Raw genomic sequence first — 13,285 nt, forward strand, 5'->3', positions numbered from 1 at the left:
TTCCTCACAGGGGAAGATGATGAGAGGTAAACACTATACACAGAGAAACATGAGGCAAAACTAGCACCACAGCTTGGCAATGTCCACCTCCTCCTGCTTCTCTGAGTTAAAGTCCATGTTTCCAACCCTAGTGAAAACTGCTTGGTCCTCTCCCCAGAAATGGAGGATTGAACTGTATTCCTGGCTGACCCACACCTGGTTCCAACCTACCCTCCGTCTGACAAATCTCACAGTCATGTGCTAACTCCAGTTGTTGAAAATCTGACTGATGTCGACTTAGACCAAGCTGGTGCTTTGTGTAGCCTAGTGTCATTTTAGGCAACAGTCAACAGATGACAGAAGCTACAAACTGATCAAGGAAGGAAGGAACTGATATAAGTCAAGGTCCAAGAGGCATGCGTGCCTTTCCTAGCAGGCCCAACTTGTATTTCCAATTATAGGCACAGGGTGTAGGTTAGGATTCGACCTGGACAGACACTAAGAGGGAACTCCTTGGAGGGATAACTTTCATCCATTCACCTGAGCCCTCACAATTTGCAGGCTCATGTGGCTGCTATTAAATTAAGGTGAGCATTTGTTTAGATGATAGAGTCAGGTAGCACACAAAGAGGGAGACTGCCCTTATGTAGTGTCAGGGAACAGGGAGAGGTTGTTGTAATGCCAGCAAGCAGTTCCTTGCTGTCAGCAGGAACTGGGAATAGTGGCCTTTGCTTTGAGATAATCTCCGAGGTGATCATCCAATGCTTCTGGAATGATTCACAGGTGATCGTCTGGTTTAAGTATCCACACCCCAAACATTCCAGTGTTTACAAATTTTCTAAGGTTCATTAAAACACAGATGCACACCAGTACAACACACACACACACACACACACACACACACACACACACACACACACACACTGATGCTTTCAGGTTAAACAAGACATTATTCTTTGACAGTAAGTTTTTTGAATGATGGACATATGTCTTTGGCATGTACAGAATGTGCTTGTAGTTATGGACAGATCGGCAGCAGCAGTCTGCTAGAGACATGGCTGAGCCCTACTGTGCAGTAGTAAAGAGTGCTGGTAAAGGAGAAGGCTGCGCACCTCAACTCTGGCCATATCTCCTTTCCCTCCTAATTTCATGTGTGCACACATTGTTTGAGACAGCAACTAGATGTTTGCACAGGCTTTCCTGCTGGAAGTTCTGAGTTAAATGAGTCAGTGAAGATCTTGGCTGCTCCTCTCTCCTGGCAGACTGGCATCTGTCTGTTGGGAATGGAAGAGATACTTGGGGCCTCTAAGGTCTGTATTTGTATTGAGAAGATGCAGAGGATCCTAGTCATGGGCCTGTCATCAATGTGCTCTTCAACTGTCTGACTCCGTCTCTTCCTGCTTCTCAGACGTCTTCCTCTACCAGTTCTCTTTATCTTCTCTCCCCAGAAGATATGTAGCTCTCTCTACTCGCTCCTTTCCTCCAGGATCTAGACACCCAGAATGCAAACTATCTCTATTTGTCTCTTTTCTAATTCCTACAAAGTGAGGAATGGTAAGTAAGGTAAGACATGAGATTCTTCTCTTTATAGCTAGAGCAGGCGGAGTCTGAAACGATGAAATATAAATCACCCATCCAGGTTGTCTAGAGATGACCTGGTCTCTATGTCCATGGGAAAAGATTCAAGGAAGAACATAATACTATTGGATTGCTATCTGACATCCAATCTGAGACTTTAATTATGTATTACACATCTTAACAGAAACACCGATTATGAGAGATTAGTCATATTGAAGTACAAGGGATAACATTAAACATTCTCTGAGAAACCCACTACAGACATCCACATGGATAACTTTTTATTTGACATTCAGATTTCGGAATCATATATTTGCATAAAATGATAACAATCATTCTAACTATTTCTGTTAAGAACTTGGTATTGGTTCAACTGATCCCTTTTCTTCCTCCATTTATGTTTTAAGCTTCATACTGTTGTAGCACCAAGTAGACAGTAACACAGTCATTGGATGAATGAAACATGGTACACAGGTTGCCTTAAATCATGGTTTGTTTGGCAAGATGCAGTTTAACAAATGGGATAGGAGAGGGTGGGAAGATGAGTAGGGGCGCTCATGAGAAAAACCTGAATAAATCTGAATGCACCGCAAGCTTAGGCTAGGTCAGGAACTGCATTATCCGCTCTACACCTGCAACAGGTTAGCAGTTAGAGTTTATACATGTGCTTCTTCCTCACACTCAGTGACCACAACCCTTCCCAGCACACAGCAGAGAGAAGGGGTTCAGGAAGCAGGCACGCAGTGGACTGGGATGCAGAAACAGGCTTCAGGCGTCAATTCCTTGGCAGGTTCATTATCTCCATAGCACACTAATTTTCTGGTGATGTCAGAAAATATGGTCCATGGATTAATATTTTGTTTTTTAATGTGAAGTATGTTTTCCCCCAAGATTTATTTATTTTTATGTCTGAGTACTCTATCTGTATGTACACCTGTTGCCAGAAGAGGGCATCGGATCTCATTACAGATGGTTGTGAGCCCCCATGTGGTTGCTGGGAACTGAAATCAGGATCTCTGGAAGAGCAATCAGTGCCCCTAACCACTGAGCCATCTCTGCATCCTCTAGTGTGAAATACGTTAAAAGTGGCTGAATTTTCAGGCTTATGATCTATTGCTCAGCACAAAGCTTTTGGATGTGTCACAATTTTCATTAGGATGCCTGCATCTCTAAAGCTCAAACCTAACAATTACATCAATTATTTTTATCTTTTAAAAGATGAGGTCAAAATGAACTGATACCATTCTATCTCAGCGTCCCAGGAGATAATGTGCATTACAGAGTGGAGTCCGTGTTAGGAGACACTCAGGAGGAGGCAGCCCTGGTTGTCAGGCACTGAAGGAAGTGCCAGACTCCAAGGCAACAGAAAACAGCTTCTGGTGCTTCAAAATAAAAAAAAAAGGTAAATGGGCTGATTAATTAAATTAAAATGATCAAAACTGAATTACATAATGTAACTGATCCACGTTAGCTTTCTCAATAGAGTATGATAAAACTTATTTGCTTTGATCGAACATAATTTTTCCCTCAATATAGCATTGAGATATCATTTATAGCATAACTTGGAATCTTTAAACCCTAACATCTCTAGTTCATGGTGTGAGGGTTGAACCCAAGGCCTTGTGCATGCACAAGTGCTCTGCTGCTCAGCTATGCCTTCACCCCTTGAAAGCTCATGGCTCCCTACGAAGACGGTTAGACTTCTGCACACCTATGTGATTGTTCATGTTGACCAATGAACCAGTGGGCAGGTCCGGGAAGGCACAGGCACAAGATGGATGCTACACTGTGGGTTAGGTCTTGATGGCCATGGTCCAGAGGAGCGGATGGTCAGTTTCCACAGTGACAAGGCCGGACCCATCGTAGGTGTTGGAAGTACTGACCAGGGTTCCAAAGCCGAGCACATCATTTGCTGTGGGGGAAAAAGGAAACAGATTAGTGAAAAGAAACTTTTCACAGTGCATACCAAGTTTGTCAAAGCTAGAATAACACAGTTGATCACATTCTTTGATAGAAGTTAGACAGAAGCAAAATGGAGGAAACACATGGTGTAGGCTTTTGAAAGCAAGACTTTCTACAGTGTGCTCTGCCCAGGCTTCTCACAACTTGCTATTGTCAGTCAATGTTTGGGGCTATACATTATTATTGATAATAAATTTCATTAGCCCCCCTATTTTTCTTAACTAATTCTAAACTCAAAACACATATCTGTCATGTACCATTTACTTTCTTGCTTGCCTGGGGAAGTTTTATTTATTTTTTGATGGCACTGAAATAAAATTTTATAAAACCATTAAACTCTATAAGGCACAGTACAAGTCATAGGGGACAGAAAACTAGATACCTAAAAAAGCATAGAGTTTGGGTTATTATTTTCGTCTTATAGGGAATGTCATGGTGAGCATGGCTTGTGTTCTGGAAAGTTAATGGGAACACAAAGGTCAAAGCCGACTTTCAGATGTGCAATGTTGTACAAGTTACATACTCAGCTCAAGACGAAGGCAAGGCATGAGACTGCCCTTCTGGCACTTAACTATGGGAGTGAAAGTGTAAGTCTGAGTCATGTAGTCAGAGTTTGTATATTTATCATCTCACAGGCATACACATGTAAATGCGTATTTTATTTCCTAACAGGTTAGCACCTTGGCACCAAGGTGCTTATTCGCAGCATTTCATTTCACCACTGTGACTTCAAGCAGCTCTCCTGCAAATATCCTTTCATTAACAGGATTTTCATGGTTAAATTGTGAAGAAAAACATAAAGCAATATAACAGAAACTGCCCTTTCCTTCAAAATCTAACTCAGTGCTTGAGGGGAAATAGTTCCGTTACATGGTTCACTCTCCACTAGAGGGGGCCTGCTATCTTCCTGAGGACATCTTGAACACAGTTACCAGCACTGCGAGTCAACATATAGTCAGAATTACCACTGCAGCTGATTTTTCTTTGTCAGAATTTAAGTTATTTGCTTTTTGTACCTTTCCTAATGCAAAGGCGAAGCTACCAGACAGAACTGTCCGGGAATGCAGAGTGACCTTTCTATGAACACGACTGTAACATGCTGCGCACTGTGAGAAGCTCCTGTCTCATATAAAGCTTTCTGAGATATGGTTTCTGTGGGGATATACACATCAGTCTTCGCAGATTCAGACACTGTTACATGTTGTGGACAATGGGGTTTTGGTGGGGGCATGGTGGGGTTACAACAGGACACTTGCTAACTCCAAATGATGATCTTGCTTACTGATAAGACTGCTCACCCCACCCCCAAGTTGCTTTTGTTAGACTCACCCTAAGACTAGGAGTACAAATTTTTACAAACTTTGTTTTGGGGGCAATATGAACATTTGATATCATTTAATTAATCACAAGGGCAAAAAAGAGTACTTTAGAAACTCTATAGTGAAGGATCAATTACACACAGTCATCTGAAATTGACAAACTGGTTTTTTTTTTTTTTTGTTGTTGTTGTTGTTTTTTTTTTTTTTTTTTGTTTTGTCCAGACAGTTCTGGATCTCACTCTGTAGACCAGGCTGGCCTTGAACTCGAATATCTGTCTGCCTCTGCCTCCCGAATGCTGGAATGAAAGGCATGTACCACCATGGCTCAGTGACAAAATGTGTTTTAAGTCTAGAAACCAACTAGATGAAAACCCTAGTTTTAACTGAGCTTAAAGGGTAACAGCATACATTGTTGCTGTGGTGATAGCTGTGCATGAATTCCTCTCTGATTTTCTGAGAGCTAAGAATTCCAGGCTTTCAGAGATAGGAAACCATATTATGTATAATTTATTTTTCTAAGATATGAGATATCTTAATTAATTTTTAAATGGGAAAATGATTGAATTGGCTGTATTAGAACACTTAGGAATGAGGCATTTTCAGAAAACAGTTTAGTGAGAAAGACAACTAACTGTAAGCTAGGTTTTACTCTATAATCCTGGCTTCTCCTACAACAGCGTCAATGGCACCAAGTGTGTGTGATGCTGTCCCAGCTTACAGAGAGTGAACTCAAAGTATAAGCTAAAATGAATAAGCTGAAACACAACAGTCCATCTAAGCATAAAACATCACAGGTCTGAGTGGAAGCTGCTGCTGTTGTATTGTTAAATGGGTATCTGTGCATGTGAAATCCTTCGTATACTTAGTCTGAGCCACAGACTAGCATAGTTGCTGTTTTCTTTGGTCACAGAAGCTTCCTTCTGAAATAGGTGGTGGTTACCGCAGAGGCTCATAATTGGTCAAAGTGCTGAAAATGAATGGATGCTTAAATGCCCAGCCCATGATGTGACACCTGTGTCACACACACCCCTCCCCAACCTCAGGGAACTTCCTGGAAGAAGGGGTGGGAAAAGGGTAAGAGCTAGAGGAAGAGGATATGGGATTGTGTCATCTGGGCATGGTGTGGTCTCTGTTCTCTTGAACTTACTACTCGCAAAGACTGTACGCATTTGGGTCCATCAATAATTATATCATGAGCAGGGAGGTCCTCATGAGGCCCCATCCCTTCCTGAGGATTTATCCTTGGGAGAGGAGAGGGTGAGAGTTTCTTTAACAGTGCAGTGAGGAGTCCAGCCTTCTGTCCATTGTCTCTCAGCATGCCTATGCCAGTAACCTAATTAAAACTAATCTCTCTTTCTCTCTCTCTCTCTCTCTCTCTCTCTCTCTCTCTCTCTCTCTCTCTCTCTCTCACACACACACACACACACACACACACACACACGACAGGAAAGTAGAAGGGGACTAGCTGGGAGGGGAAGGGGAATGGTTAAAAGGGGATTAAAAACAGTAAAATAAATTATATCCATGTAGCTATATTATGGTGAAGCTCATCATTATATATTATTAATACATACTAATAAAATCCTTTTGAAAAACCAATAAATGTACTATCTAATTCTAAGAAAATCATTATTTGAATACCACAATAAAGTCTTCACAGAACAAAAAATTGAGAGACATTTTGGGTTATGACTGGAGTCCCTTCACTCCCAAATGTCTGAGGGTCAATCCTGAGATACGAACAGGTAGAGCACCCCCCTGATCTGTGCCAACTCCTGATCTGTGCCATTGTAAATGTTTCAGATTTCAGAGTATGTGAATACATAATGTTATCCTGAGGATGGATCTCAAGTCGTTTTTCACACTGTGTACATACAAGCTAATGTTAACTTCATATCTTATGTAGTGATTGCATTTAAACTTTTTCCTCTCACATAAGGGCAGATGTAGAACTGTCCACTGGGGGTTGGAGATTTAGCTGAGCGGTAGAGCGCTTGCCTAGGAAGTGCAAGGCCCTGGGTTCGGGTCCCCAGCCTCGAAAAAAAGAACCAAAAAAAAAAAAAAAAAAGAACTGTCCACTGGTGGTGTCCTTTATGCAGAAAAGTTTATATTCAGAGCACTTTGGATCTTTAGATTAGGGGTGCTCATTTTGAAAAGGAAACTGGCAGGAGAATGAGCTTATGTATGCTGGAGAAAACCACTTCCTATTTTTACACTAGGGAACTTGTGTAGAACATAAGACTTTAGACTGTTCGGAATCAAGTTCAGATATTCTTCCTCTCTCAGGACTGCAGAGTCCAGGGAGCCATACAGAGCTGCTGTAATCAACCAGTCATTCAGATGACTCTAACAAAGGACAAGAATAAAACACACAATGGGATTACACGAAAGCACAGTGCCTGGGCTTGGCCCCTGTGTAAATGTAAACATTGTATCTCCTCCACTCTCTTCAAGCCCTCCTGCTCATCTGTGCTGATGACAGCTTGTTGGGCAGGCCTGACAACACGGACTAGCTGAGCTCCCATTCTAGTGAAAATTCACAGGTGACACAGTTGGGTGTTGGCCGAGGTCGAGCTTGACTTTTGGGTTTCATATTGTAGAGAACTAGACCTCAGAAATACAAGAAAAGTTCTCATAGACTTTTGGTTTTCACCTTCTGTCCCAAGTTCTTCCAGGTGAAAGGGTGAGAACCACGAGCTTGCAGAGAAAAAGCTTCTCTCTGTCAAAGCAGTGTGGACCCTTTCATGGGGAGTACAGAAGGGTAGACCCAACTTTGAAGCCCAGCTCTCCCATTCACTACCTCACTGAGCTGAGGTATTTACTGTGGCTCAGTTTTCTGAGGTGCAGAATGGGAATAACAATCCTAGCTTCACAGGTGTGGCATAGAGAATGCAGGATCATATTTCTAACATAAAATAAGTACTCAGGAAATTTTCACCTCATTTTATTTTCCTGGTTATTTTGCTGAAAGAATAGGTTAGGGTTGCCTCTAACAATGAGAAGCAAGGGATATAATAATTTAAGCAGTTAGCAAATACTTTCATACAAGTTATTAGCATATAGCTAGCTGGGTCGAATGAAGTAAACTCATATCTTGTGAAAGCTGGCTTCTGTGAACACTACCTCGCTCATGTATGTGTATGTCTTTGTTTTCTACATACAACTGGCTCTTTAAATATGGGAGGTCTAAATCTGTGGATTCAAGCAAGCATGGGCTGAACATTTGGGAAAACACATCTGTGCCTGTCTTAGATGTATACAAACTACTTTTTCTTAGAACTATTTCTTCAACAGTATAGTTACAGAAACAAGTTATATTGTATTTACATTATAAAAGACACTATATGCAATCTATACCTTGTTGTGAATACCCTAGTTTACTTAAGGAATATGGAGGGTATGTGTAGATTGTGTGCAAATACTGTGTGATTTTATAGAAGGGGCTTAAAAACCTTTACTATGGTACTCAGAACAGCCTGGAGATCAGCCAACATGGACATGAAGGGATAATGCCATTTATCAGATTTGAATGCAGAAGGCACCAGGGGTTAAAAATCTGTTCTGCTCCTAATGGTCTCATGTTTTAGTAAAAGTGACAAGACAGGACAGACATATGTCATTCCATGAGAACTGTGTCTCTTAGTTTGAATACACAGAATCTGATTATCATTCCACATGTCATTCCACAGCTCCACATGGTAGTTTATAAAAGGCACATGACTGTTGGTGTGAGTTAAGTTGTTTCAGGAGATTAAGTCTTATGAATAGGTCTGTAGATATCTGAAGTCTCAACATGCTCATTCCCAAAGGCTGCAATCGCTGCCTTTTAGGTGGAGGACTACCTAGAAGAAGCTGTAGGAAGACTAGTGAATAGTAAAACTTAAATCAAACCAAACTGGAAAGTATCAAAAGAACGCACCCTGCATCCAATATGGCTAATAACAAGGCAGGGTGCTCCCTGAGCTTGTGGCAGGTAATGCTCAGGTCTTCCTTTCAAGGCACCACCTGTCTTTCTCCTCTTCCTCATGTCTGATCATGCCATCCCTATGGGAAAGAATACCTGATGCTGGACTCCAAACGCAATGAGATAACTGTCCAATGAAAACAAAGCAAATATCTCCCTTGACCACGCCACACATCTTGGCATGGCAGTTAGGACTCCCTAACACCTGGCTACTTCTTACCTATCTGCTAGCCATTCTCTGGAGCTGTCAGTTCCTTGGGTAAGTCATATATCTCCCATTTTTATGGAAAATTTTGGGTCCCCTCCAGGAACTCTGCAAATTGGATGCACACAGTCTGAGTTCACAGACCCTGCCTTAGCCTGTATCGCTCTTCCATTTTCCACCCTACAGTGACTGCATTAACAGTTCTTTGTCTGGTTAAAAAGGACGTGGTTCCTCCCTCAAACACACTTGGCATTAGATGCTGACTATTTAGAATCCTGGTTCAGAGCATAGAAAGTACCTGATGAGCCTAAAGCATCCTGTTCCAAAGTTAAGAAAATTATCCAAAAACCTGTTTAGACATGTCACAAGGGCAGAGTAGCTAGGGGCGATTTGAGGTAGAAAAGAATGCCGAGGGAAATGCAAAACAGTACATTCAATAAAGAAGCCACAAAGACAGGAGAGCAGAAAATGTCTTTGCAGAAGAATGTCAACTCTGAGGAAGGAGTGACAGAAAGTCACTGTTTTGCAGCAGCCAGTGTGATAACTGGGTCAGGCAAAAACCATCAGTGCTAAGTCACCAGATGAAATGATGCGGGGAAGCGGATGATCACACAGTATCAACGTGCCACTCCTATGTTGTCTTCAATTTAAGAAGAACAAAGCGAAGAGCCAGATCTTGGGACCTTCAGATCTTAGCCAGATGATCAATGATCAAGCAGCATCAGTAATAAAAGGACAAACAGTGGTTCCACGCCTCCTGAACTGATGCTAAGGAGGGATGCAGAACCATGTAAATAGTACTTTTTCTTCAAACTGCTTCACCTGAATCTAAAAATGGATACGGAAACAAGTAAGTATTGATTGTGGGTGGTGAGGAAATTAGTTGCCAGGACACCTCAAAATAGTGTCATTACCCCCTAAATTAGTGGACAGATGTCTCTGGTTCAGCAAAGAAAACAGGTGTGTTAATTAAAGACAACACATGACGTTTAAAACACTTGAAAACATGCGAATGGACACGTGTATGCATACGGTCTGAGTACCTCTGTCCTATCAATGTATACTTTGGGGCAGTGGGTAATGTGGGAAGATGTGCTGGTCTTCAGAAGAAGACTGGAGAGAAGGCATGGGGTTCCAAGGAGGCACTGTGCTCTCTTCACCTGTTTCTGCGTAAGCTCAGTCAATGCCATGGCTAGGAAATTCTGTCTGATTTACAGTCAGACCATTCTGAATTGAAAAAAAAAATGTCAGATCCAGACAGATCCAGCTAATATCCAGCTTCTGAGAGAAGCTCCAGAGGAGTGAGCACACTGGGATGAGGCAATGAATGAACCCTGTTGTTGGCACACTGAAGCTGTTCAAGCATGGCCTTTGCTTAGGCTTTGATGTAAAAGGGTTTGGAAATTAACCCACATTATCCAGTAGAACACGCTATGCTGTGACAACAGGAAGTGAAACTTGCTCTTATATTTGCCTCTGATAATAGTCACATTGGGCATTCCCTCTGAACTTTATTTTCCCAAACTCTGACCACTGGATGCTTCCTGAGGCCAGCACTCAGCCCCTTTGCGGCCTAACAAGCAATTTTCATGCATGAAAGCAAGGAAGACACTCCCCTCACCTCTCAGTCTCCTCCATTCATCTCTGCACTCAGCAGTCACACATCCACGCACCCTTGCATGAGGCCTGGCAGATACCTGGGGCTTCAGATGCGCATTCATTCATTCATTTTAACTTTTATTTCTACTCAGTCTGCTACCCCGAAACACAATTATAGACCAGAGAAGTTCTGCTACTCGTTGGTATCACAACTAATTATACCAGTTTGAATCTCTCTTAAAAAAAATACTTTCCAATGCTAGCTTCTGCCTAAAATAAGCAAAAAAAAAAACCATATTTCTTTGTTAAAACACATTCCCCAATATGTTACATCAATAGTGTGTTCTATTCAGGGCAGACTCTCCAGTAGTTAAAGGGATAATTGGAGCTCCTTTTCGAAATAAAGAAAAGACCACTGGGTTTATAAGATAAAAAGGAAAGTCCATATCCATAAAGTGTGACCAGTTTGCATTAATTATTTGGGTTAAACTGTCTAAAACTGCCCGAAAATCTTCATTGTGAAAAGCTAGTCTGAGGCTTGTGTGTGTGCATAGATAGCACTGACTGACTCTGAGGGGCTGCTCTCCTCTCCTCAGCACCTGGGACTCAGCACGGCCTCCTGAGGTCACTGGCCCCCGGAGACTGTCCACACAAATATGAGAAGCACGACAGCATAGCAAAGCATAGCGGTAGCAAAGGCGATGTCCTGGGCCAGGTCCAGTTTCTATCCCAGGGTTCCTGGATGGAGAACAGCACACTCACTCAGTGTGGCTGGGCCTTGGTGCCACCCTGGAGAGCAGAGAGCTCAACCTTCCATTCTACTGCTCTAATATCCCATGAGTTTTATGGGAAAAATCCTCAGGCGACCTCAGCATCCATTTAGAAGATGCCAATACTGTCTGTCACTGTCATTTCTCACACTGTAAGGTGAAGATGAATGAGTTAATGCTTGCACACAGCTCTGACTTCTCTGGCAAAGCGCTGAAAGTCTGTAATATAGCATCATTTCATCCACACCAAGGAGGCTTTGAAGTCACATTTGCTTCCATTGTTCAAATGTCAACTGAGATTATTATGAGTATCTTAAAGAACCCAAATGGCACAGAAAAGTGAAGAAAGATGGGAAGATGTGCGGGAGCGCAGGATTCATGCGGAATGTCAAGCCTGCAGCTGATGTGAACCCCACGAAGTGAAGGCGGTCCAAGCCCTGCTCTTTAGAATTGAATAATCAAGACAACTAACCGCACACAGGCAAACCAAAACAACCGGCATCAGTATTTGGGTGAAGGGGGAGTTTCAAAGGACTATTTGTGCAGGATGTTAAACTATCTCGTCAGATCAGAGCAATGGAAGAAGGGAGGGGAAAACTTGAGGCATTCTTGTGAACAACTAACACAAATCAAACTTATCTGACAAAGATTTTGCTTGGGTCCATCTATTTGCCTGGCCCTCCAGCAGCCTATTTATGCCTCGTGGTGATGCCCGGCCCCCATAACCAGAAGGTTTGATCTCAGGTGCCGAGAGCACCTCTGTCATTGAGTCCTTGTGGGCAAACATACTATGTTATGTGGTGGCAGTAACTGGATTAAGTTTTTCTGTGGGGAACATGAAAATATGGAAGTTGGGAAAGCCAGTGCTCTACCCTGGCTTGAGAAGTGACAATAAGTAAATGCAGAAACAATGTTATGTTTTAAAAGGAGAGGGACAGTCTACTCCATAGCCATTGTTGCCACCCTTTGCGGTCACCTAAGAAAATGCTGTCTCACACGCTTAGCTTCATGGACTATCACATACAAAAACAAACCTACCTCTAACTACACCTATCACAGGGGCTAGACTCAAGTCTCTCCTTACCTCCACTTGGATCTTAGGAATATCTAGAGCTTCAAGGAATGAAGTTCAAGAGTCATTTGTCTAAATTCATGAACTTTATTTCAAGGTGGAGAAAGGACTCCAGATACCTCACTGACCTTGGACACATCACTGCAACTCAAGTCTCCAGACTTTGGTGTCATGCGCTCTTTACCAAGCCACAGTCTGTGTCCTCAACACACTTGGAGGGCCTGGGGGATTACCTCACCAAAACTGAATCACCTATACTATTTATTAGTATTTGAATTAGTTGAAAAATATAATTGTGTTCTTTTCATTTCTTTTTTTCTTTCTTTCTTTCTTTCTTTTTTTTTTTTTTTTTTTTTTTTTTGCTTGTAGATTGACTTTAACACCATAAGTTTGAGGCCTGGAGAAAGGCTGACTCATGGGTGTCCCATGTGAACTTTTTAATAAGGTAGAGATGGTGGGATTCAGGCACAAGACCCTTCACGGTCCAGCACTTTGTACTGAATATTTTTATTCTTGAAAGTAACAGTTCTGCTGTAAAACACTGTAGGAGTGTCTGTCTTATTCTCAGTGTTATGCATTGGTGAATGAAGTAGACCTAGTCCTCTATGTTGTTATCAGAAAAGGTGTAAAAAAATCATCAAAACTAAACAAATAAGGTTTCCAAGAAATTTCTCACTAATCACAACAAAATAAATCAGAATTTGGAAAAAGAAACGAAGAAAGACAATTTAAATTCTGAAAACATCCCATAAAAGCTGAATTATACTATCTTTTCATCCAAGCTGGCATGGTGATCACCCATCACAGCTGGGGCTCAGGGGTTCTAAGTATTGCATG

The 13,285-nt window shown here is 42.0% G+C and overlaps 1 protein-coding gene across 2 annotated transcripts in view; it reads right to left on the reverse strand.

Annotated features, from left to right (window-relative positions):
* Positions 1-912: 912 nt before the first annotated feature.
* Positions 913-13,285, reverse strand: part of Tpk1 (thiamin pyrophosphokinase 1) — a 378,286-nt gene continuing 365,913 nt past the window's right edge. Inside the window, 1 exon segment of one of the 2 annotated variants that reach the window (NM_001134994.1) lies at positions 913-3,469. In NM_001134994.1, coding sequence (NP_001128466.1) covers positions 3,351-3,469 — 119 coding nt within the window. In that variant the 3' untranslated portion in view covers positions 913-3,350. 2 annotated transcript variants of the gene reach the window in all.

Source organism: Rattus norvegicus, chromosome 4 (assembly GCF_021556685.1).
Source record: "Rattus norvegicus strain SHRSP/BbbUtx chromosome 4, alternate assembly SHRSP_T2T, whole genome shotgun sequence".
Lineage (NCBI taxonomy): Eukaryota > Metazoa > Chordata > Mammalia > Rodentia > Muridae > Rattus > Rattus norvegicus.